We start from the raw sequence: 26,733 nt of genomic DNA on the forward strand, positions 1-26,733 counted from the left end.
AAATATATGGTTTCCTGGGGTAAACCTTATGTTGCAGGATTTTTGGCTTTGGAATCTAAAGTATGCAATGTTTATGAAGATTCTCATTCATCCAGGTCATGGTAGTAGTAAGTCAAATCAACTGGACTTACTGTGTTCTTTTTTAAAGATGTTTTGCCAGTCATTCAACTGGTGAGCGACATCTATTGTCTGCCACATACAATGCTATTTTGGCACATCTTCCTGGAGGGTTTAATAACCCCTTAATGCTCATACAATCAGGCCTTCACCTTCATGAGATCCCTGATCCCATGCTGGTTATGATAAACAGATTATGCTAATTGGAGCAACAGTCTAGGGTATTTATTCCAGGAAGATCAGTGAGATGACTGGCAAACCATCTTTAAGAAAAACAGAGCAAGTCCAGTTGATTTGACTTATTACTAAAGATAAAGTGTGCAATATTCTGCTGTAATGCTTTGAAAATTGCTTTGAGAAGTCAGAAACCACCATAAAACTATACATATCGGGTATTGGCACGTTCAGGAGACATGAGGCTTTCCCAATCAGTTGAATTTTTGTCCCTAAAATAAAATATTTTTTCTGATATAAATCACTATATCATGAAGAATAGTAATTTTTCTTTGTATTGAGAGCTCTAAATCTTGTTCCAGAAGTGGAAATATGCCCAAACTACCCCCAGTAAATGCCCCTAAGGCAGGGATGGGCCACTTGGGCCACGTCCGGCCTGTTGGTCTTTTTAATCCGGCAAGACTTGGTGTCTGGGGACTGATGGGCCCGGCCCATCTGTCAAATTTTTAAAAGTCAATGTGGCCCCTGAGCCAAAAAGTTTGCCCACCCCTGCCCTAGGGGGAACTAAAATGTGAAATTGTGCTGGCACTTAAAGGGTTAATCAACACCTAACCACTATACTTATCATTAGTATAGTGATAGAAGATATACAAGCAATGCAGATGTTGATACTAATGTTTAATGCTGTATATGTGTAACATTTGTAACCCTTTTTTACACACTTCTGCAGAATAGGTTTACACTCCTTTTTTCAAAGGTGCATTTTATTAATTTTCATACAAACAAAAACATAAAATAAAATAACACATTTTACAGTGCAATGAGGAAAAAGTATTGGATTTTCTTTTCAAGGTCTATCTCTAAAATTTGTTGCAAACATTAAAGGGATAGGTGTAGCATTACAGAGTGTGAATGTCTGGCAGCAGTTCCAACATATTGGGTCCGTCACCTTACTGAGTTAGATGTTCAGGGTATGGCAGAAAAAAGGTGGGAAGGCGCTGGGGGACTTAGTATGCAGCCAGGAGCGGGATCGATCAGTTTCCCTCTAGGTCACACCAAGGGCCCCAAACTTTGTCAAATTTATCAGGTGCGCCTCTAGTCTCGTATGTGAGTTTATACAGAGGAGCTACCGCATTCACTAGATTCTTCCAGGCTGTAACAGTGGGCAGGGTGGGGCCCATCCAATGCATTGCAACTGTTTTATTTGCATAGAACAGGAGTATTCTGTAGCGTATCCGGGAACTATTTTGAGCAACTATACTGTCTAGGACTCCTAGCAAGCAAGTTTCGGGAGCAGTCACAGTAGATAGATAGATAGATTCAACTTTATTGTCATTACACATGTACACGTACAAGGCAACGAAATACAGTTTAGGTCTAACCAGAAGTGCAATTAGCAGAAAATACAGGATAAGGTATAAGTTAAGTGCATTTAAGGGAAATGTGCAGGTAGAGCTATAGGTACTTATTACAGAAGATTCATTGGTGAGCATATATACAGACTACAGATTACTAGTAACCATACTTATGAATTTACAATGGATGTATCATATATACCAGTATTATTAACTTAGTCAGGAATTTGCAGATAGATATGAACATAATATACAGGTTGTTAATTTCTACAGACAGGAGTTTACAAGTGAACAATTACAGATAAATATGAACATAGTGTACAGGAATTTACAAGTAGACATGTGATGTGCGAATATATACTCAATCAGAAGTTTTACAAATGTATTGTAAATGGATATTTGTATTTTTGTATTTTTCAAACAGATATGTACATTGTGTTGCAATATTGAATAGATAATGTAAAGTGTAATTAGTATAATGGTAAGAGTATAGGGTTGTGAGATGTAAACAGTGTCAGTGGGGGGCAGAGTTCAATAAGGAGACAGCTCTATGAAAGAAGCTGTTCCTCAGTCTGTTGGTTCTTGACCTGAGACACCTGAAGCGCCGTCCAGAAGGCAGGAGAGAGAACAGTTTGTGGGCGGGATGAGAGTAATCCTTAAGAATACTGCGTGCTCGACGCACACAGTGTTTCTTTTGAATGTCCTCAATGGCTGGAAGTGGAGTCCCTATAATACACTGGGCAGTTTTCACCACTCGCTGCAGTGCCTTACGCTCAGCAACAGAACAGCTTCCATACCAAACTGTGACACAGTTGGTTAGGATGCTTTCTATTGTGCAGCGATAAAAGTTCACCAGAATAGTTGAAGACAGCTGATTCTTCTTTAGTGTTCTCAAGAAGAATAGACGCTGGTGGGCCTTCTTGACTTGACTTCTTGAGTAGGGAAGGCTAAGTTATTCGATAAGTATTTAGTGACTGCTGACTAGAACTTAGCGATATGGGGACATGCCCAGATCATATGAAAAAAGTTAGCAGGGCTAGCTGCACATCTCGGGCACTTATTTGTTGGGGTACGGCCCATCTGGTGCAACCTTAATGGTGTGATATACAGGTGATGAAAGGTTTTATACTGTATCAATCTGTCTCTAGTAGAGATGAGACAGTTATATTACATGGAGTCTGTTGCCTCCTCCCAATCATCTTGGGAATTAAGAGTTTGGAATTCATTCCCAGAATTCCTTTTGTTTGCTTTTGTCTGTATGAGGCAGTCTCCTCAACCTTATTTATTTGTTTGTAGAACCACATGGTGACTCTAACTAAGCTGATCAGAAAACCCTGCACTACACTGATGAGCCTCAAGAAAGATGAAACCGGTCTGTAGTTGGGAATCTGATCAGCTATTATCCCGGCTTCTGCTTCAAACCCAGTGGGTGAGCTGTAGCCTATAGGATAAACCCATGTAAATGGGATTTTTTCAAGAGTTTAGAATTCATTCCCAGAATTCCTTTTATTTGCTTTCACCTAGTGGAAAAAACAGACAAAGCTTTGCTACAACAAACATGAACTTGAGAAATTAAGCAGACAGTATTTACTATAAACAGCAATCCTGCCCTGGGGCCATGTGGGGGTCTATCTGGCTCACTAACACAGTCCTTTAGTGTCACAGTCCCACAACTAACTCCTAACAGGATTAATAAATGCACAATTCAGTGCAATATATCCCTTCCCCAAAAGATCTATTACCGCAGTAGTTGCTTCCATGTAGGTATACAAACAAAACCTGTCCTCCCACAGGGGTCCGCACACTTACAACCTTTCCAGTATCTTCCTTTTGGGGGGTCACTCAGTGGGAGCTCTATGTAAATTAACCCTCTATAAAACCCAATTGATCCCTTTAAAAACAGAAGTTAGAAAACATCGAAAAATACATATTATTCAATGTACATCCATTATCTCAAGAAGCCCAAACTCAGTATTAATCCCCATATAATACGATTTATACATTCGACTCCATTTATACATTGCACATATGTTCATATACTACACCATCTAAATAATTGCAAAACAATCTCAAACATGAAGCTAAACCGGTGGTACCTCTCACAATAAACCATACAGAACAATGTCCATCCCCATTGTATTTTTTTGGTCAGAAATATTTTGTTGAGGTACACTATTAGTTGCATAAATTCTATGTATTTATTACAGGCCATTAGCTCTCTTATGATGTTATCATTATAGTATATTTTATGTTAGTATATTCCAATATATTTAATTCAATTATATGTTTTCATGGCCCACACTGCAAATTTAATTAATATCAGTCATTACACATCCTGATCTCTTTAACAAAAGCATGAAATCTCCCATTCCCTATTTAAACCACCGTACTGTTCCACAGACTTCAAATGATATATGCAATATACCTCTCTCTGTTAAAATTTAGTGTCCAGATCACCCCTCCTTACACTCCACTTTGGTTTATCAATGACCTGAATCACCATCCCTCTGCCCGCATGCTTTTCAATGACATGTTTGGCAACAGCAGATTTCAAATCCTTCCTATCTATTGCTGCCAAGTGTTCAAGGAACCTAGTTCCTGCTCTCCTAATGGTCTTACCCACATACTGGGCTCCGCATTCACAAGTCACCAGGTAAACTATATCCTTAGATTGGAAATTAAAATATTGAGGAATGGTAAAACTGCGACCTGTGTAAGTACAGGTAAAAGTATGTGAAACCTTAATCACATTGCAGGCCTTACACCTGTTTTTACCACATCTGAAAGTGCCCTTATATTGCAGCCATGTCGATCCTTGTTCTTAGTACCAGAGGAATAAAAACTCCTGGAAACCCAGGAGGCTATGCTTCCAAATACTCCTCTGTATATCGAACACTCCTCTCCTGTATGTTGTGCAGAACCTGGGTCTAGATTTTATTCCCTGTTTGCACCCTGAATACTTAGGTTTCTGATTCAACAGATCAGCTCTACTAGTGGGCATGGCTCTATCATATGCCCTTTTAATAGTTTGAGTATCATAGCCTCGTTGGGTAAATCTGTCCCACAATTGCATTGCTTGGTTTTGAAACGCATCCCAGGATGAGCATATACATCTAAGATGCAAAAATTGTCCCACTTGGATAACCATCAAACACGTAACAGGATGCCCAGTATCAGCATGTAGGAGAGTGTTACGTGTGATCGGCTTACGAAAAAGATCCGTCTGTATCATGTTGTTATTTACATTAAAAACTACGTCCAGGAATGGGATCCTCACCTTATTTGTCTCATAAGTAAATTTAATACCCTCCATTGCAATAATTTATAAAAGACTGTAAGGATGGTTCATCACCATCCCAAACTCCAATACAATTGTCAATATAGCGATAAAAGCAGACAATCTGATTTTGGAACCGATTTATCTCTCCAAAGACATGGAGCCTCTCCCACCAACCCATAAAAAGGTTGCAGTACAGACATTCTCCCCTGTGGCACTGGGCACCTCCTGGATCTCTATCAGCTTGATATGGAATTGAACTGACTCTGGGGGGCATGGCTGACTATGCAATAAGATGGACGCATAGCTCTAAGTCTCCACAAAAAGTGGAAAAAATACCAGTTATAATGGGTAAGCACAGTCAATTGAAAGATCCATCAAGAGAGGATCCTACACCATACAAACTTGGTGAGTCAGAAGTTCCTGAAAAAGTTCCTGACATCTGTAGGACATGAAGGTGACCAATGAGCCCAGGACCTAAACCAACATGATAGGGTAGGAACAAACCTGACTCTGATAGCAACTATACAAATTCGGAATGGAACAGAATCACTACTTGAAGGCAACACTTAAAGAGGGTTGTGGCAGACCTCAAAGCTATAATTGTGTCAATGAATGCTTGAAGAATATTGGTCCAAAATCATGGAAATTTTCAAATAAATCCAGGCCTGTACTTAGTTACATATATATTTATATATCAAGTGCAACATAGAAGAAGACCTAGGGGCAGATGGTAGGAAAGTTTCTGTAACACAAAGAAATAATAGAAGGGGACCAAGGAACAAATGGTGGTAAAAGTCCTTAATAGTTGTGGTCTGTTGTTATAAGGCCCTTGTATGAAGGGGGTATGATGCATATGGTATTTTTTGGTTATACCTAAGTAAGGCAAAGAACCAACCAATTGTTATAGGCCTATATCTTTGCTAAATATTAGACTTGAAATTGTACACAACAATAATAGCGCAAAGGCTAAATTCACTACTCCCTACCATGAAACATAGAGACCAAGTGGGTTTTGACAAAGAGAGAGAGAAGGGAAGAAAACACAATATAAATTTTGCATCTAGTCAATTGGGCAAAATATCTTCGGGTGCCTTCTCTGCTCCTCTCAGTGGATGCGGAAAAGGCATTTGGTTGGGTGAATTGGACATTTTTAAGATTATTAGAGGGGATGGGCCTTAACCAGTCATTTCAATACAGAATAATGCCATTATATTCTAAACCCACCACAAAAATAAAAATGCATGGTATTTTCTCTGACACATTTGATATTAGGAGTGGGACTCGGTAGGGATGCCCCTTATCTCCTTTATTGTATATACTATGCATGGAACATTTGCTAATAGCGATAAGACAAAATCTAGATATATGAGGCCTAACAGTACATACAACAGAATACAAAATTGCTGCTTTTGCAGATAATCTTATGTAATTTTCAAATATTGCAGAAACTAAAGACTTTTAGGGAAATTTCAAATGATCAATCAAATCAATATGTCCAAATCAGAAGCTCTCCCTGTCTACTTACCAAATCCTTTAGAAATACAATTAAAATGAAGGTGGAAAAGGCCGAGGTCAAAACCATGTGGGCAACGAGGTTCAGAATTGAGATCCAGAAAGTGTAGTCAGAAATACAGGCAGAAGGTCAGTACAGGCAGTAATCAGCAGAGTCAAGGTCAGGCAAGGGACAAAACACAAAGGACAATCAGAAACTAGAAAGGGAAGATTGACAACAAACGTCATGTTGGATTGAAAAAGGGTAAGTCACACTCACCCAACCGCTATCTGAAGCAGACTGGACAAATATCTGGGACAACGCAAAAAAAATGTCAACCTGTGTCAGACAAAAAGAACACATATACAAAATCCTGATGTTCTGGTATCACACCCCTGAAAAACTAAATAAGCTCTTCCCGGATCATCCCCCAAATTGCTGGAGAGGTTGCGGATCTCAGGGCTCCCTACAACACATCTTTTGGGAATGCCCCATAATCCAACCCATCTGGACGGAAATAGCAAGCCTACTGAGCCGACTGTTCTCACGTGAGGTTCCCCTAGATCCCACTATATTGTTACTGGGGAAACCACTTCCCAAAATGCGCAAATGTGGCCAAACATTAGCCAACCAGATACTTACCGCCACCAGACTAGCCATCGCAGCCAAATGGAAATCACCTATTGCACCTTCTATGACTGAAATAATCAATCGAGTGAACTCCAACAGGAAATTTGAATACGGAATCGCCACCCTACACAACAACACCCCCCAATATCTCAAAATATGGGACATTTGGGAACTACACGGCTTGGCCACTTAACCCAATCAAGCTTCACAGGGGACACCCATCTGCTCGCCCGCCTATGTTCTTTTCAGCTGCAGACTTACTGCCCATAGACAACCCAACAACTAAAAACCTAATAGCCAATTTAGGCTTTTATCATGCATCCACTAGCTAACAGTATCCTTAGCCATAACCTTCCTTTTTCTACCCCTCCCTTTGAACCTACCCTATTGTTGGATATCTTTTTGCAGGGAAAGGCAGACAAAACGATTAAGACTTATCATTGGAACAACAGCTATACTAACTCAATATCTCATGACAACCAATGTACCTTTGTATCATATAACGCTGTATGTCTTTGCCCTTGCTTTTGTTATTGGAAAAAAAAAAAAAAAAAAATATAAGTTACAAAAAAAAAAAAAAAAAGAAAAAGGGTAAGTCACTGAAGAAATCTGATCTGTTGTTGGCTCCACCCACTTTTTTTAACCTTGGACCCACAGTTATATAGTAAAAACCACTGTGCAAAATTTTAATAGTGTCTGAATGGCAGCAACTTAAATTTCCCCACTGAAAGTCAATGAGTGACATCTGATTGGAGGTTGGTGGCTCCACCCACTTTTTCTAACCTGGAACTGCAGTTACCCAGTTACTAACTCTGCAAAGTTTAGGGACCCCAGGATTAATAGTCAAACAACGGCAGTAAAAGTCAATAAGTGAATTGTGATTGGTGGTTGGTGGCTCCGCCCACTTTTTCTAACCTTAAGTCAAAGTGAAAAACTGTTTCGGCACTCTGGCATAAATAGTGTGAGGATGACCGCATTTTATATTTAAGCTAATGAAATTCAATAAATGAAATCTGATTGGCTGTTAGTGGCCCAACCCACTTTTCCTATTTTTCAACTGCAGTTCCCCAGTGACCAACTCTGCAAAGTTTGGGGACTGACAGCATTTTGATAGCATTTTACATTTCACCATTGACAGTACATAGGTGAGATGTGATTGGCTGTTGGTGGCTCTGCCCACTATTTCTAACTTTAAACTGCAAATACCCAGTGACTAACTTAGCAAAGTTTAACAATATTAGAATAAATACTTAAATAATGGCATCAGTTTAAATATAAACCAATGAAATTTAATGGGTGGAAATGGATTGGCTATTTGTGGTTCCGCCCACTTCTCCTAACCTTTGTCCCCCAGCGACCAGCTGTGCAAAGTTTGGGGACACTGGCATTAAACGTGTGAGAATGACAGCAGTTAAAATTTCCCCACTGAAATCAATCAAAGAAATGAGATTGGCTGTTGGTGGCCCCACCCACTTGTTCTAACCATGAATATGTAGTCACCCAGTGACTGACTATGCAAAGTTTGGGAACCCTGGCATCAAACCAATAAAAATCAATAGGTAAAATATGATTGGCTGTTGGTGGCTCCACCCACTTTTTCAAACTAAAACTTTAGTCCCCTAGTGACAAACTGGGAAAAGTTTGGGGACCCTGGGGTAATTACTGTGAGAACGGCAGCAGGTTGGATTTCCCCATTGAAAGTCAATTGGTAAATCTGATTGGCTGTTCACAGCTCCGCCCACTTTTGGGCATCCAACAATCATCAAATTTTCATTCAGGCTGAGCCCATGACTGTGTGATTCAAGTTTGGGGAGTGTAGCCTCAAAGCTGTAAGATTGGCAGCAGTTTCAATTTCCCCATAAAAGTCAAAGGGTGAAAAAATCCACTGGGACATAAATGCCATATTCTTATATATTGCCCTGATACCATTTGCCTCTTTTCAAGGGACAGTCTCAATGTGCATGGCTCAGCCCTCTGTCCTGGATTTTTACTTTAATGTTCCGCTCATGTAATTCCCCACTCACGATTGTGACATCTCATTGCGCTGTTCCAGGAGGCACCAAGAACCCAATGGGGCCGATTCACTAAAGGTCGATAAAACGAGTGCTATTTATAGCATGCGTTAAAAATGTTCTCACTTCTTATTTTATTTTTTGTGACTTAACGCTCGATTCACTAAAAGGACAAGCATCATAATTAAGATGCGATGTGCTTTGCGTTATTTAACTTGTGATGAGCGGTTTTCTTGCATTATTTCCCGCTGTGCGCGATATATTTCGCTGCTTGCTATATTAGCACACGGTTTTACGCACGTAACCATTACTTTAGGAAAATTACTGTACTGAAAATGCCCATTTCCCTGCAAACTGGCGGCTGCATCACTCTGGGGCCAACACAGACTGAATAAATCCCACTGCAAAGTCCTTATTGTGTTGCCAAAAGCTCATTAACCACAATTTTCTTTAAGTACCGCCTGCCCCAAGTAGGGGTTAATCTTCGCACAGACTAATGCGATATTTAGCGCATCTATCTTATGTGTTTGTGAATCATGCTCTAATATTATTTTTATTCGCTAATTAACGCAATACGAGGTAAATAAATGCATTGCGATAGTTTGTTTTTTTGCACATGCGATATGCGTCTTAACGCATGCGAAATGACATTGATGAATTGGGTCTTAATGCATGCGATAAGCATCATCAATCTTTAGTGAATTGGCACCAATGTGAACACTGCTACTGAGTTTTCAAAGCCATGGGATGGATTTATTACTGCTGCCCTCTGTCCTTCTCCGGCTCCCTTTCCCCTGCTGTCAGTATTTTATTATTTGCCCCCCCTGCCCCATTGCCCTCCTGCTCCAACCTTTCTACTGATTCCTCCCCAACTCATGGCATAATCACATGCCGTTTCCCCTCTCCATCCCTCTGATGCTAAACTTTCTCTATATTTCTCCCTGTTAGTCTCAATCTCATTACCTCCCTACCCAGAGTTATTCTATACCTTCAGGCCAACATACACCAACTCCAGTCTCCCTTACTGGTGTAAGACAGGACCCCAGGGCAAATAAATGATGTGGGTCAGTGTATCATCTATAATACCACCTGCAGGTTCTATTAGTTGGCTACAACTCCCTGCACCCATCATTATCCATAGTTTATTCTATAGGTCCTGTTATTTAGCTACAACTCCCAGTATCCATCCCCAGTTATCCATAAAATATTGTCACACACGGTATCCCAAAACCCAGAACAAAAGCCAAGGTCCCTGGTCTGAGCTCACTCTTTCACCTATAACCGCCACCTTCACTTCAGGAGGAGCCCTCTGCTACTCGAGTGCCTCCAGGACTAATGTGAGAGAACCAGGGCAAATGTTCTGGGCAGGCTGGGGAACCCAAGCGTTAATATGGAATCAGGAGGAGAAGGTACAAAATTGGAATCCAAAAGTGTGATCAAAACCAGGCAAAAGGGTCAGGACAGGCAGCAATAGTCAAAATCAGGATCAGGCAAGGTCAAACACGGAGAAATCAGACAGAAAACACAAATGTACGTCAACAGACATCTGCACACAGCCAACGAGAAAGAAGGTAATACAATCTGAGAATTAAGGTTGGCAATTGAAGAAACTTTTGGACGAAAAAAGGCAGAGTTTTGAGCATAACTTTGTCTGGAAAAATTTGAGTATATGGAGGTCCTACTGCTAAGGCTTGTAGCTCCCCAACTCTTCTAGCGGAAGAAATAGCAACTAGGAATGCCGTTTTCCAGGTCAGAAATTTTAATTTTATGGGCCTGATTCACTAAAGTAAATTATCGCACGCTTTTTTGCGGCAAAAAAGACGCGATAATTTGCGCACGATTCACCATAGTATTTTTGCATGGGGTATTTCTCGCGCTAGTTTTACCACATGCGTTAATTTCTGCTCTGAAAAGAATACGATCGCATGATTCACTATAACTTTTGCGCGCTAAATATCGCATTCGGCTATGCGAAAATTAACACCAACTACAGGCAGGCGAAAAATTATAGAAAACTACAGTAAAAGAGTTTTTTGCAATAAAATATGGACTTACAGTGTTATTTATTCAAGTATGTGTCTTTTTACTCAATTTTACTCAAAATTAACACCTACTACAGGCAGGCGATAATTATAGAAAAGTACAGTAAATGAGTTTTTGGCAATAAAATATGGACTTACAGTGTTATTTATTGAAGTATGTGTTTCCCCCAGAGTGACGCAGCCGCCAGTTTGCAGCGAAATGTTCATTTTTAATACAGTAATTTTCCGCAAGTATTGGCGTGTATGGCTAACATGGCATGCGTTCATTTGCGCAACTATTTATATTTGGCTACAAGTGATGAAATGTTTCGCCAGGCATGGATTCGCAGCGAATTTTTGGACGTGCGTTGAATTTTTTCGCGGCGGATTTTTTTGAACTTCTGAAGTGCCAACCGGACTGCTTTCAACTCTCTGAAATTGGAAGATTGATTCTTTTCCCAAAATGACCACTTTCCTTGGACTACATGATTTCCAAGGTGAGCACCCCAACCTGATGCGGATGAATCCGTCGTCAACAAACGAAAATCTGGAGTCTGAAAGGACCTCCCTTGATTCAGATTGTGATTGGATAACCACCATCTCAGATCTTTCTTCAATTGAAGGTTCATGTGAAATGATTTGTCCAAAGACTGAAGATTCTTGTCTCATGTGAGCTCTGGCCCAAGGTATAGCCTCTATTGCAGATGTCATCAGGCCCAGCACTCTCATGGCTTGACGAACAGACACTGATCACAAGCAAATCAAGGATTTTATGGCTGTTCTGAGTGATTGCACTTTCTGTGCTGGAAGAAAAACTTTCATCTTGACTGTGTCCAATTGTAGACCCAGAAAAACAGCTGAGGTTGATGGTTGCAGATTTGATTTTTCTTTGTTTATTATCCAGCTGTGCTTGTTTAATATTTCCATTGTCAGATTCATATGATTTCTCAATAGAGCTTCCGATGAAGCTTTGATCAGCCAGTCGTCCAGATAAGGAATCACAAACACTCCCTGTTTCCTTAGATGAGCTGCTAGAATCACAATTATTTTTGTGAACACTCTTGGAGCCGAAGTAATTCCAAAGGGAAGAGCCCTGAACTGGAAATGAAGAATCTTCCCCTTCAGAACAACTGCTATGCGAAGAAACTTCCTGCTGGCTAGATGAATTGGTACATGAAGGTACGCGTCCTTCAGATCCAAAGTAATCATCAGATCCCCCTTCTGAAGAATATTCAAGGCTGATCTGATTGTTTCCATCCTGAACTTTTCCTTTGCAATGAATTGATTTCGGTATTTTAGGTCTATAATGAGTCTGAATCTGCCATCTGGTTTGGGCACTAGAAAAATTCGGGAATATATTCCCATTCCTTTTTCCCGCATGGGAACTGGTTCCAGAACTCCCATCCTCACAAAATCCATAACGGCCTCTTCTATAACTTGTTGTTTTAGGCTGTTTGATTTTTTTAAGTTCACACAGAACTTGGAGATTGGCTTCTTTTGGAAGTTTATGAAGTAACCTGGCCTTATGATACTTAAAACCCAGGCATCTGACGTAGTTTTTTCCCACTCTGGAAGAAATTGGGTTAACCTTGCTCCCACTTCTCCCTGACTTCTGGCATCAGAATTCTGCTTTCTTTGAGGAGGAATCTTTCCTTTGACTAGAATCTTTGGATGCCTGAGATCTGAAGTTTCTAGATCTGAAATTTCTGAAAGTGTTTCTGTTTCTGTCTCTGAAGTTATTTCTTCTAAAATAATTGGATTTAGGTGATGTTCTTCTGGAGGATGGACGAAAGGCAGACTTATAATTACTTTTTTTCTTATCTTGAGGTAAAACTTTATCCTTTCCTGTTGACAGATTTTCTATTAATTTATCCAAAGCTGAGCCAAAGAGCCTCCCAGGTTCAAATGACATAGAGATCAGACTGTTTTTACTAGCTGCATCTGCTGTCCATGCTTTAAGCCATAAGGCCCTTCTGTCAGCTGTAGACAAGGCCATAGTCCTGGCCCCTAACTTCAAGGTATCTACTGCAACATCACATAAGAAATCCACTGCTAACTTTATTGGATATAACATATCAAGAAGGACATCTCTTGAAACCCCAGAATCTATATCCTCTTCTAAGGTATTTATCCAATGTTTAAGAGATCTGGAGACAGAAACCGCTGCCAATGAAGGTTTACAGACTGAAGCACCCGAAATATATGATCTGCGCAGGGCACATTCTGCTCTACGATCCATCTGGTCCTTTATTGCTGCCTCTTCCACAGGGATAGTTGTCCTTTTGGACAGTCTAGCTACTGGAATATCAACTTTAGGTGGATTTTCCCACTCTTCAATATCTTTATTCTCAAAGGGAAACATAAGCTTGAAGCGTTTAGATGCTTCAGGTTTCTTGCCTGGATTTTTCCATTCTTGTTCAATCAGATTTTTTACTGAAGAATGTACTGGAAAGGTTAATGCCTTTTTTTGAATAAAAAAGGGGAAGTCTTGGGCGCTTGAACTTGTTTGAGTGGATTCTTTTGGTGAAATGACTTCTTTAATTAATCTGGTCATCTTTTCAACCGGAAATAGAAAAAAATGTAAGAAGAAGAAGAGGAACTGGATACAATTTCTCCTGATGATTCTGCATCAGAGTCTGAATCTTTATTTAATGCAGTTTGGTGCAATGAAGTAACAGGAGGTCTATATTCATCCACAACTTTTAACATGACAGATTTAAACCAGTTAATGAACTGATTGGTATCATTCCCATGAGAAAATTGTAAACATGCAGAACATTTGTTGCCATCCCAGTTATCTGGTAGTAACTGATTACATCCTGAACACATTAAGTGCCTTGACTTTCTTTTTCTCTTGCCAGACTTATCCATCTGCAAGAGAAAAAATTCAGTATAAATATCATTTCCCCCAAATACACATTTGAATTGGGAAGAGAGGCAAGCTACAGGTACATACCTTAGCAGCCAAATCAATGATTTACAGCCCAGCAGCGTACCAGCAGAGCAAAGCTACAGAGGCAACTCAATTTTGCAAAGGAAGGATTTAAATACCTTAAAACCGCCATGTAATCAGCCATTCTTGCAGATAAAACAGTGATTCTTCCTTCCTGACACGCGTGTGTACTCGTCGCATCCCTGATGATGTCATCAGCATCACGCCAGTCTCTCCCTGTGCAGCACAGGAGAAACGCTGAGAAGGAAGGCACAGTGACAGCGGTTCCCACACCTTACAAGTCGCTTCTGCAGAGCAGCGCCCACAGAAGCTACAGGTACCTTCCAAAGCCTAGGGTACATTCTTTCCCCCTGACTAACCCGCTCTGAAGCGGTCAGCCAACGGCCCTCAGACTCCTCAGAGTCTGGATCTTCAGCCTTCTCAGGCCCCAGGATTTCCTGGCTTACCTAGAGAGGACAAAAAAAAAAACACTGGGGAGCAAGGGGGAGAGATGGGATATTTGTAACTTATTCTAATTGGTTGTGCTATTCTCCTGTCCTACCAGAGTGGTCCAGATGATTAACCCTTCGCTTGGTGCTGCATGTAGGATGTAAAGAAAGGGGTAATTATATCTTAGTTGGGATCAAGTACAGGTACTATTTTATTATTACAGAGAAAAGGGAATCATTTAACCATGAAATAAACCCAATAGGGCTGTTCTGCCCCAATAAGGAGTAATTATATTTTAGTTGGGATCAAGTACAGGTACTGTTTTATTATTACAGAGAAAAGGGAATCATTTAACCATGAAATAAACCCAATAGAGCTGTTCTGCCCCCAATAAGGGGTAATTATATCTTAGTTGGGATCAAGTACAGGTACTGTTTTATTATTACAGAGAAAAGGGAATCATTTAACCATTAAATAAACCCAATAGGGCTGTTCTGCCCCAATAAGGGGTAATTATATCTTAGTTGGGATCAAGTACAGGTACTGTTTTATTATTACAGAGAAAAGGGAATCATTTAACCATTAAATAAACCCAATAGGGCTGTTCTGCCCCCAATAAGGGGTAATTATATCTTAGTTGGGATCAAGTACAGGTACTGTTTTATTATTACAGAGAAAAGGGAATCATTTAACCATTAAATAAACCCAATAGGGCTGTTCTGCCCCAATAAGGAGTAATTATATTTTAGTTGGGATCAAGTACAGGTACTGTTTTATTATTACAGAGAAAAGGGAATCATTTAACCATGAAATAAACCCAATAGAGCTGTTCTGCCCCCAATAAGGGGTAATTATATCTTAGTTGGGATCAAGTACAGGTACTGTTTTATTATTACAGAGAAAAGGGAATCATTTAACCATTAAATAAACCCAATAGGGCTGTTCTGCCCCCAATAAGGGGTAATTATATCTTAGTTGGGATCAAGTACAGGTACTGTTTTATTATTACAGAGAAAAGGGAATCATTTAACCATTAAATAAACCCAATAGGGCTGTTCTACCCCAATAAGGGGTAATTATATCTTAGTTGGGATCAAGTACAGGTACTGTTTTATTATTACAGAGAAAAGGGAATCATTTAACCATGAAATAAACCCAATAGGGCTGTTCTGCCCCAATAAGGGGTAATTATATCTTAGTTGGGATCAAGTACAGGTACTGTTTTATTATTACAGAGAAAAGGGAATCATTTAACCATTAAATAAACCCAATAGGGCTGTTCTGCCCCCAATAAGGGGTAATTATATCTTAGTTGGGATCAAGTACAGGTACTGTTTTATTATTACAGAGAAAAAGGAAATCATTTTTAAAAATTAAAATTATTAGCTTATAATGGAGTCTATGGGAGATGGCCTTTCTGTAATTTGGATCTTTCTGGATAATGGGTTTCCAGATAAGGGATCCTATACCTGTATTCAATGCTCGGTATACAGGGCTCATATGTACTCATCTCCCCATATGATCCTCCACTAGGGATATATGATTCTCACCCACAGTGAGTAAGTCACTCTTGGATTTAAATAAATACTTACTCAAATCGAGCCTGGCCCCGAAGTTCCCCCTGGGCCTGACCTGAACCATTCAGATTCACTCAGGATATTAACCAGACAGCTTTATTAGAGGTATTACAATACAGAGTATTAAATAATAGCTCATATGTCCTGAAAGCTCGTGAGGACGTGAGGGGAACAAATTAAAGTACAAACATGTTGCCATTTAACCATTTCTTCCTACATGGGGCTGATCCCATGGCAGCCAATCATTAGCCTTGTTTTAGCGTAACTGTGTCTCTCCGTCCATCTTTGGGAAGATGGACGGAGCACAATGACCTGAATGGTATTTGTATAGTTGGTGTTTCTGAGACTATTTGTGACATTCTTAACCTCGCACTAGGGATACTCAGCCCCGCACTAGGGATACCCAGCCCCGCACTAGGGATACCCAGCCCCGCACTAGGGATACCCAGCCCCGCACTAGGGATACCCAGCCCCGCACTAGGGATACTCAGCCCCGCACTAGGGATACCCAGCCCCGCACTAGGGATACCCAGCCCCGCACTAGGGATACCCAGCCCCGCACTAGGGATACCCAGCCCCGCACTAGGGATACTCAGCCCCGCACTAGGGATACCCAGCCCCGCACTAGGGATACTCAGCCCCGCACTAGGGATACCCAGCCCCGCACTAGGGATACCCAGCCCCACACTAGGGATACCCAGCCCCGCACTAGGGATACCCAGCCCCGCACTAGGGATACCCAGCCCCGCACTAGGGATACTTGTGACAGGAGACAACAGATGGATTCCTTGTTCTGTGTGAGCATTCTAAGGCCCAAGCAAACAGAATGACCTCTGGTCTTAATGTCTAAAATCATCCTACAATTGCAGTTGTTCTGTGCCTGTGTCCTGTTCTTAATCTTTGTTCTTTAATAACTACTAAAATATAAGTGTTTGTAACATAAACCTAAAACACCAATATCTACACCTTTATGTGTTCCTTTGCTGCTGTAAGGTAATAAAATATTATATTCACCGCTCTTGCTAGGGTTATGATTCTTTTGAGAAGAAGACAAATAATCCACACCAATAAGTGTATATAAAAGGGAATATATTTAATAACAAATCAATCGATTGTTACAATTAAGAGATTCAACTAAAACAATATATTTACATTATTTACAGTTTTCAGATTAATAACAAAGTCTACATTATTGTTAGCACCAGTGTAAAAGCATAAAGGTCAGATTGTCTTCCCATCATTAAAACATAGGGAGGAATGCACACTCTTAGAAAAATAAAAAAAGTTTTATTTCATCACAAAAATGCATGAATTTGCCCTATGCATTTCAACCAATAAATAATCTTCATTAGGGGCATTAAAAAATCAAAATAAGGCAGAACGAGTACTGCCATTCAGTGCAATATATACCTGTAGAAGAGGTCCCCCCTCAATGTGTCCGGGCTGCAGTGTGGAGCGGCGTCTGGCATCAGTTCCGCCTCCCCCTCCTGCAGTCCGTGTTGAAATCTGTCTGCCCAGGCGGCATTCTCTTATGCACGTGTGTTCCATTTCCCCTCTCCCCACACAAAAGTAATTGGAGCGCACAAAGAAATGCGCCCCAGCCCCCAACCCCATAATAACGCTTCACAAGCAAGCAGAAGATGTAATGGGCATATACATAAATTACATATTCCAGGCATATTATTATAATGAGCAACTGCCACATTACTGATTACTCTTATTAAATAGTGTGAAATAGAAAAATCAGCGAGGAGCCATCTACCATGGTTTAACCCAACAATCGTAAAACAGGGCCCAATCAAGGTGGGTTCAATGGCATCTATGCTTAGTCCCCTGAGCCCCTTTGCAATAGTGAAAGGTACTGGGAACTGTCAGGCAGATGAAGTGGAGTTGAAGCTTCAGGAGAGGTCGTAGCAAGCAAGCCCACAAACATCTCACACTGACCAGAGGCTTGCCTGAGGATGAGAACAGGAAGCAGGGAAAGTGGAGAGAGGCCGGAGAGCTAAAATGTAGAACCAAAGGATCAAGCAGGAGAATGGTCAGACGGGTCCAGGTCGAGGCAGGCAGAACAGGTTCACAAGTGGTAGTCAGGCAGAGGTTCAACAGCAGCAAAGTCAGGATAGGGAAAACGCCAGGCACTAGAGTAAACTTGATAACCAAGCAAAGAACGCATGTACATGGCGACTATTTACAGGCTGGCGACAAGACGCAAGCACGTACTGCGTCAGAACTGTTAAGATCAAATGTTGAATATGAAGCCAAAGGATTGTCAGCTGTAGGGTAAAATGTATTGCATGCAAGAGAACAGACACAGACATGAGGCCTAGTTGTTCTGTCCTGTCTGGCTCCGGGACTCAGCCAACAAAAGGATTAGGAACCACAGGCTTAAGTAACAGGCTTTAGTAAACATCAGAGTGAGAATTAGTAATCTCCACTGCATGCTGGCTAATGCGCGTAGCTTGTTGGGTAAATTAGGGGAGCTGCAGGCTATTGCATGTACTGAAAATTATGATTTAATAGGTATCACTGAGACCTGGTGGGATGAAAAATGCGACTCGGCTGCGAATTTAAATGGTTATACACTTTTTAGGAGGGACAGAGAGATTAAAAAGGGTGGAGGGGTTTGTCTTTATTACATGGCTTTAAATCTGACTTTACATAAAGACATTACCAATGAAAACATTGAATCTCTTTGAGTAGAAATTTCAGTAGGGCTGAAGGTCACAAAGAAAATGATCATTGGTGTATGTTATAAACCCCCCGTATAGATGAGGGGGATGAGGCCCAGCTATTGTTGCAAATGGAGGAGACTTCAAAACTGGGTCAAGTTGTTATTATGGGGGACTTTAATTATCCGGCACTGACTGGAGTAATGGGGGGGCTAAGTCAGAAAAAGCTAGTAGGTTTGTAAATATGCTAAATGGCAACTTTTTATTTCAGGCGGTTCAAGAATCCACTAGGAATGACTCTATTTTGGGACTGGTGATTTCTAATAATAATGAACTCATCTCTAACATTTGTGTGGGGGGGCATTTGGGGAACAGTGATCACAACATGCTCTACTTTGAGATAATGCTGCAGAGACAGTGCTATAAGGGAGTAACTAAAACGCTGGATTTTAGCCGTGCAGACTTTGCCAGTATAAGGGCATCTCTGCAATGTGTCAACTGGGAAAGGCTTTTCATGGGGTTAGGCACAGAAGGAAAATGGAACATCTTTAAAACATTGCTTTGTAGGTATACACAACAGTATATCCCCCTTGTAAGCAAGGAGAGGCATCGCAAAGCAAAACCTTTATGGCTGAATAAAAGTGTTATTGTCGAGGTTGGTAAGAAAAGACGTGCTTTTAGGGAATTAAAGTTAGCTGGGACAGCAGAAACTTTCATCTGGTACAGGGGGGCAAATAAAGCAGCAAAAAAGCTATCAGGCAAGCTAAAATAGAAATGGAAAGGGATATTGCTGCTAGGAGTAAAAAGAATCCTAAATTATTTTTTAATTATGTGAATAGTAAAAAAATGAAGCAAGAAGGGGTGGGAACTTTATTATCACGGGGGGGTACGTTGGTTGATGAGAACGGGGAAAAAGCTGAAATTTTGAACTCTTATTTTTCATCTGTCTATACATCTGAGGAGCCAGATAATGAAGGCTTCCCTTTTAATATGCCCAGTGCTAGTAATTTAGCTACTGGCGCATGGGTCACTCGGGAGGAAATTCAAAAGAGACTTGAACATGTAAAGGTAAACAAAGGTCCAGGGCCGGATGGGATTCATCCCAGGGTATTAAATGAGCTGAGCGCTGTGATTGCCAAACCTCTTTACTTAATTTTTCAGGATTCATTGAGGTTTGGCATGGTGCCGAGAGACTGGCGGATTGCTAATGTGGTGCCGTTATTTAAAAAGGGATCCCGTTCTCAGCCTGAAAACTATAGGCCTGTTAGTCTGACATCAGTAGTAGGAAAGCTTCTGGAAGGGGTAATAAGGGATAGGGTACTTGAATACATTGCAGTTCGCAATACTATTAGTTTGTGCCACATGGTTTTATGCGTAACAGATCTTGCCAGACTAATTTAGTCGCCTTTCATGAGGAGGTGAGTAGGAACCTTGATGCTGGAATGGCAGTGGATGGGATCTACTTGGACTTTGCTAAAGCGTTTGATACAGTACCTCACAGAAGGTTAATGATCAAATTAAGGAATATTGGCCTAGAACATAATATTTGTAATTGGATAGAGAACTGGCTGAAGGATAGAGTACACAGAGTGGGGTAAATGGAACATTTTCTAATTGGACCAGTGTGGTTAGTGGAGTACTGCAGGGGTCAGTCCTTGGTCCCTTGCTGTTTAACTTGTTTATTAATGACCTGGAGGTGGGCATAGACAGTACTGTTTCTATTTTTGCTGATGACACTAAATTGTGCAAAACTATAAGTTCCATGCAGGATGCTGCCGCTTTGCAGAGCGATTTGACAAAATTAGATAACTGGGCAGCAAACTGGAAAATGAGGTTCAATGTTGATAAGTGCAAAGTTATGCATTTTGGTAGAAATAATATAAACGCAAACTATCTACTGAATGGTAGTGTGTTGGGGGCATCCTTAATGGAGAAGGATCTGGGGGTTTTTGTAGATAACAAGTTGTCCAATTCCAGGCAGTGTCATTCTGTGGCTACTAAAGCAAATAAAGTGCTGTCTTGTATAAAAAAGGGCATTGACTCAAGGGATGAAACATAATTTTGCCCCTTTATAGGTCCCTGGTAAGGCCTCACCTTGAGTATGGGGGGCAGTTTTGGGCTCCAGTCCTTAAAGAGATACTGATACCTGAACTGTTTTTAATATCAATAATCATCAAGATTTGCTTTGCTTTGCCTTTGAACTATTTAAATTGGCAATTTTTACCCCTGACTGAGGATTTATGCAAACTGCACCATCTATGATCTTCTTTACTAGATTGCACTTTCTATTTTTCATTTCTGAGCAGTGCATATACCGTTTAATTATGTTTTAAAAGTATTTGCCCAATCACTTTAAGAAGGATATTAATGAGCTGGAGAGAGTGCAGACGTGCAACTAAACTGGTAAAGGGGATGGAAGGGTTAAACTATGAGGTGAGACTGTCAGGGTTGGGGTTGTAGGGGGTTCCTCAAGGTGAGGGCAGTGAGGTTGGGGAATGCCCTGCCGGGGGATGCTGGGTAGGGAGTTCCTCACGGTGAGGGGGTTGGGGAATGCCCTGCCGGGGGATGTTGGGTAGGGGGTTCCTCAAGGTGAGGGCAGTGAGGTTGGGGAATGCCCTGCCGGGGGATGTGGGGTAGGGGGTTCCTCACGGTGAGGGCAGTGTGGGGGTTGGGGAATGCCCTGCCGGGGGATGTTGGGTAGGGGGTTCCTCACGGTAAGGGCAGTGAGGTTGGGGAATGCCCTGCCGGGGGATGTTGGGTAGGGGGTTCCTCACGGTGAGGGCAGTGAGGTTGGGGAATGCCCTGCCGGGGGATGCTGGGTAGGGAGTTCCTCACGGTGAGGGGGTTGGGGAATGCCCTGCCGGGGGATGTTGGGTAGGGGGTTCCTCACGGTGAGGGCAGTGAGGTTGGGGAATGCCCTGCCGGGGGGTGTTGGGTAGGGGGTTCCTCACGGTGAGGGCAGTGAGGGGGTTGGGGAATGCCCTGCCGGGGGATGTTGGGTAGGGGGTTCCTCACGGTGAGGGCAGTGAGGGGGTTGGGGAATGCCCTGCCGGGGGATGTTGGGTAGGGGGTTAAACTATGAGGTGAGACTGTCAGGGTTGGGGTTGTAGGGGGTTCCTCAAGGTGAGGGCAGTGAGGTTGGGGAATGCCCTGCCGGGGGATGCTGGGTAGGGAGTTCCTCACGGTGAGGGGGTTGGGGAATGCCCTGCCGGGGGATGTTGGGTAGGGGGTTCCTCAAGGTGAGGGCAGTGAGGTTGGGGAATGCCCTGCCGGGGGATGTGGGGTAGGGGGTTCCTCACGGTGAGGGCAGTGTGGGGGTTGGGGAATGCCCTGCCGGGGATGTTGGGTAGGGGGTTCCTCACGGTAAGGGCAGTGAGGTTGGGGAATGCCCTGCCGGGGGATGTTGGGTAGGGGGTTCCTCACGGTGAGGGCATGTTGGGTAGGGGGTTCCTCAAGGTGAGGGCAGAGAGGTGGGGGAATGCCCTGCCGGGGGATGTAGGGTAGGGGGTTCCTCACGGTGAGGGCAGTGAGGGGGTTGGGGAATGCCCTGCCAGGGGATGTTGGGTAGGGGGTTCCTCACGGTGAGGGCAGTGAGGGGGTTGGGGAATGCCCTGCCGGGGGATGTTGGGTAGGGGTTCCTCACGGTGAGGGCAATGAGGGGGTTGGGGAATGACCTGCTGGGGGATGTTGGGTAGGGGGTTCCTCACGGTGAGGGTAGTGAGGGGGTTGGGGAATGCCCTGCCGGGGGATGTTGGGTAGGGGGTTCCTCACGGTGAGGGTAGTGAGGGGGTTGGGGAATGCCCTGCCGGGGGATGTTGGGTAGGGGGTTCCTCAAGGTGAGGGCAGTGAGGTTGGGGAATGCCCTGCCGGGGGATGTTGGGTAGGGGTTCCTCAAGGTGAGGGCAGTGAGGTTGGGGAATGCCCTGCCGGGGGATGCTGGGTAGGGAGTTCCTCACGGTGAGGGGGTTGGGGAATGCCCTGCCGGGGGATGTTGGGTAGGGGGTTCCTCAAGGTGAGGGCAGTGAGGTTGGGGAATGCCCTGCCGGGGGATGTGGGGTAGGGGGTTCCTCACAGTGAGGGCAGTGAGGGGGTTGGGGAATGCCCTGCCAGGGGATGTTGGGTAGGGGGTTCCTCAAGGTGAGGGCAGAGAGGTTGGGGAATGCCCTGCCAGGGGATGTTGGGTAGGGGGTTCCTCAAGGTGAGGGCAGAGAGGTTGGGGAATGCCCTGCCGGGGGATGTAGGGTAGGGGGTTCCTCATGGTGAGGGCAGTGAGGGGGTTGGGAATGCCCTGCCGGGGGATGTTGGGTAGGGGGTTCCTCACGGTGAGGGCAGTGAGGGGGTTGGGGAATGCCCTGCCGGGGGATGTTGGGTAGGGGGTTCCTCACGGTGAGGGCAGAGAGGTTAGGGAATGCCCTGCCAGGGGGATGTAGGGTAGGGGGTTCCTCACGGTGAGGGCAGTGAGGGGGTTGGGGAATGCCCTGCCGGGGGATGTTGGGTAGGGGGTTCCTCAAGGTGAGGGCAGTGAGGTTTGGGAATGCCCTGCCGGGGCATGTTGGGTAGGGGGTTCCTCACGGTGAGGGCAGTGAGGGGGTTGGGGAATGCCCTGCCCTGCCGGGGGATGTTGGGTAGGGGGTTCCTCACAGTGAGGGCAGTGAGGTTGGGGAATTCCCTGCTGGGGGATGTTGGGTAGGGGGTTCCTCAAGGTGAGGGCAGTGAGGTTGGGGAATGCCCTGCCGGGGGATGTTGGGTAGGGGGTTCCTCAAGGTGAGGGCAGAGAGGTGGGGGAATGCCCTGCCGGGGGATGTAGGGTAGGGGGTTCCTCACGGTGAGGGCAGTGAGGGGGTTGGGGAATGCCCTGCCAGGGGATGTTGGGTAGGGGGTTCCTCACGGTGAGGGCAGTGAGGGGTTGGGGAATGCCCTGCCGGGGGATGTTGGGTAGGGGGTTCCTCACGGTGAGGGCAATGAGGGGGTTGGGGAATGACCTGCTGGGGGATGTTGGGTAGGGGGTTCCTCACGGTGAGGGTAGTGAGGGGGTTGGGGAATGCCCTGCCGGGGGATGTTGGGTAGGGGGTTCCTCACGGTGAGGGTAGTGAGGGGGTTGGGGAATGCCCTGCTGGGGGATGTTGGGTAGGGGGTTCCTCAAGGTGAGGGCAGTGAGGTTGGGGAATGCCCTGCCGGGGGATGTTGGGTAGGGGGTTCCTCAAGGTGAGGGCAGTGAGGTTGGGGAATGCCCTGCTGAGGGATGTTGGGTAGGGGGTTCCTCAAGGTGAGGGCAGTGAGGTTGGGGAATGCCCTGCCGGGGGATGTTGGGTAGGGGGTTCCTCAAGGTGAGGGCAGAGAGGTGGGGGAATGCCCTGCCGGGGGATGTAGGGTAGGGGGTTCCTCACGGTGAGGGCAGTGAGGGGGTTGGGGAATGCCCTGCCAGGGGATGTTGGGTAGGGGGTTCCTCACGGTGAGGGCAGTGAGGGGGTTGGGGAATGCCCTGCCGGGGGATGTTGGGTAGGGGGTTCCTCAAGGTGAGGGCAGTGAGGTTGGGGAATGCCCTGCCGGGGGATTTTGGGTAGGGGGTTCCTCAAGGTGAGGGCAGAGAGGTGGGGGAATGCCCTGCCGGGGGATGTAGGGTAGGGGGTTCCTCACGGTGAGGGCAGTGAGGGGGTTGGGGAATGCCCTGCCAGGGGATGTTGGGTAGGGGGTTCCTCACGGTGAGGGCAGTGAGGGGGTTGGGGAATGCCCTGCCGGGGGATGTTGGGTAGGGGGTTCCTCACGGTGAGGGCAATGAGGGGGTTGGGGAATGACCTGCTGGGGGATGTTGGGTAGGGGGTTCCTCACGGTGAGGGTAGTGAGGGGGTTGGGGAATGCCCTGCCGGGGGATGTTGGGTAGGGGGTTCCTCACGGTGAGGGTAGTGAGGGGGTTGGGGAATGCCCTGCCGGGGGATGTTGGGTAGGGGGTTCCTCAAGGTGAGGGCAGTGAGGTTGGGGAATGCCCTGCCGGGGGATGTTGGGTAGGGGGTTCCTCAAGGTGAGGGCAGTGAGGTTGGGGAATGCCCTGCTGGGGTACCAATGCCCCTAGAGTGGCTGCTGGAGCATTTCATGTTTGGGAAAAATAAAGAGGATATATGGAAATGAACAGTCATTTAAAATTGTGCTTTTCACACAATAAACTAAATATTTTCATTTGACCCTACCAACATTATCATGACATATAAATAAATACATGATGCCTTAGTCTATACAAAGTTTACTACTAGAAAGATAAACATTGGGGAAAATGTTATTTAGATAAAAGTTCAGTTTTATTAAAAACATAATCTTGAAAAATATAAAAATTAAACCAAATAATTTAACTTATTGATTTTGGCAATAAATATATATTGTTATCCATTACTAAATATTTAATTTTTATTGTCAGTTAAAAATGTAAAACTTCCAATTACATTATCAGTCAAATACATGCTTATATACCTACACACACACACGCACATACCTACACACACACACACACACACATACATACTCTGGGCAGGGTAAATACACCTGGTCAGCTTGGCACCCCTTTGGAAGCAGTCAGGATAGATACCTCAGTCCTCAGGTTGATAACCCCTAGCTTGAGAGTCCTCCAGGTTTGTATGGATCAGGGTTTGTTCTAGCCTGTCTCTCTACTCTGTGGCCCTATGCTACAATGCCTGTATGGGAGGGTACTTCCAGCTACTTTCCTTGGTGGGGCTATAAAACTGCTCTTTCTTCCTTCCCTCTCTATCTCACTTTCCTAGAGAGTGCTCTTACAAAAATAACTATCTTACTGGTCCTCATTCATGGGGCCCTGTCCCTGACTTCACCAGAGTAGGTATTAAACTCTGGGGCAATAAGGCTTTACTGGGGCCTAGTTCTGATCCCAGGCTCAGTGGACCTTCACCTGAGACACAGAGGCAGCCAAAGAGGAAGCCACACCCTCCTGCTAAACACTATATGATTTTGCAAGAGGTGTGATCAACCCAAATAACCCATAGGTATAAGATAAAGGAAAAACTAGACACAGTAACAGCAGAAATTAGGAAGTAGTAGGGTTTAAAGCCATAGGGGAGCTTAACCCTATGGGTCCCTATATAAATTTACAGGAGAGATGCATATTGACAGTGGTGTATTATGATATCTAATGATTTGGTTAGTTACACACAGTGAGTCGTTTGGATTGGATGCTTCAGTTTATTGAGCCAATAGGGAGCATTCAGGGAGGGGCTCACCGAGGGGTAAGGGCAGCAGATTAGGGAGGGGCATTAGGGAACTCAGGGTGGGAGGAGTTTGTTTCAATTCTCCTACTGATTCTGTCACAGGAAAGGGAGCGCTGATGGACCAGCAATATAGCAGGTCAGGAGTGAAATGAGCCCAGTTAGTAATCAGTACAGAACCTACAGTGGGGATTTTATATCAAAGGTGGGGAAAGAACTGGGACAGATTTACACAGACCAGCTGGGATTCTCATGGGGAAATATTGTACATTCTAATGCAGCTGCTGGCTCTGGGGAGCTGGGGAAAAGTTTTATTGTGCAAAATAACTAAAAACTGCAAACAAAAGTGAAAAAAAACTGGTGCTATGAGAGTAATCACCAAACTTCAGTTTGATGTAGGGGCAGGAGGTGGCACTGAGGGGCAAAGTGACAAGTGGGCACAGGGTGCAGGCAGTGTGATAAACTAATTCACCTTGTTTTTTCCCTCCAAAAGATTCCTTGACTGGTGGGCAGATTGTAGGAATAGTCGCTGGGAGCATTGCTGCTGCTGTTGCTGCTGCTGCTGTTGCCTTGGGTTGGTGCCACTTTAAGAACAGTAAGTATGAGGCACAAACACACACAGTACCTGCACTCTGTCGCTTGTCCTGGGGCAGTAGGGCAGCTCCCACCATGAGGCAAGGTGTGGGGCAATAGCGCTCTCTGCACTAGTGATGTACCCCCCGGGCCTGTGTGTTTGTTTAGGAACATTGGTAGGTATGGGAATATCTATGTGCAGAGAGTAGTATCTGGCTTTGCTTT

General features: G+C 44.0%; 1 protein-coding gene across 1 annotated transcript in view; it reads left to right on the forward strand.

Annotated features, from left to right (window-relative positions):
* The window catches only part of LOC100493151 (myelin-oligodendrocyte glycoprotein-like), a 57,927-nt gene that overhangs the window by 11,167 nt on the left and 20,027 nt on the right, over nt 1-26,733 (forward strand). The window contains exon 4 of the mRNA XM_012969907.3: nt 26,429-26,530. Within this exon, the coding sequence (XP_012825361.1) occupies nt 26,429-26,530 (102 nt within the window). The remainder of the gene's footprint in view (nt 1-26,428; nt 26,531-26,733) is intronic.

This window comes from Xenopus tropicalis, chromosome 8, assembly GCF_000004195.4.
Source record: "Xenopus tropicalis strain Nigerian chromosome 8, UCB_Xtro_10.0, whole genome shotgun sequence".
In the NCBI taxonomy this organism is placed as follows: Eukaryota; Metazoa; Chordata; class Amphibia; order Anura; family Pipidae; genus Xenopus; species Xenopus tropicalis.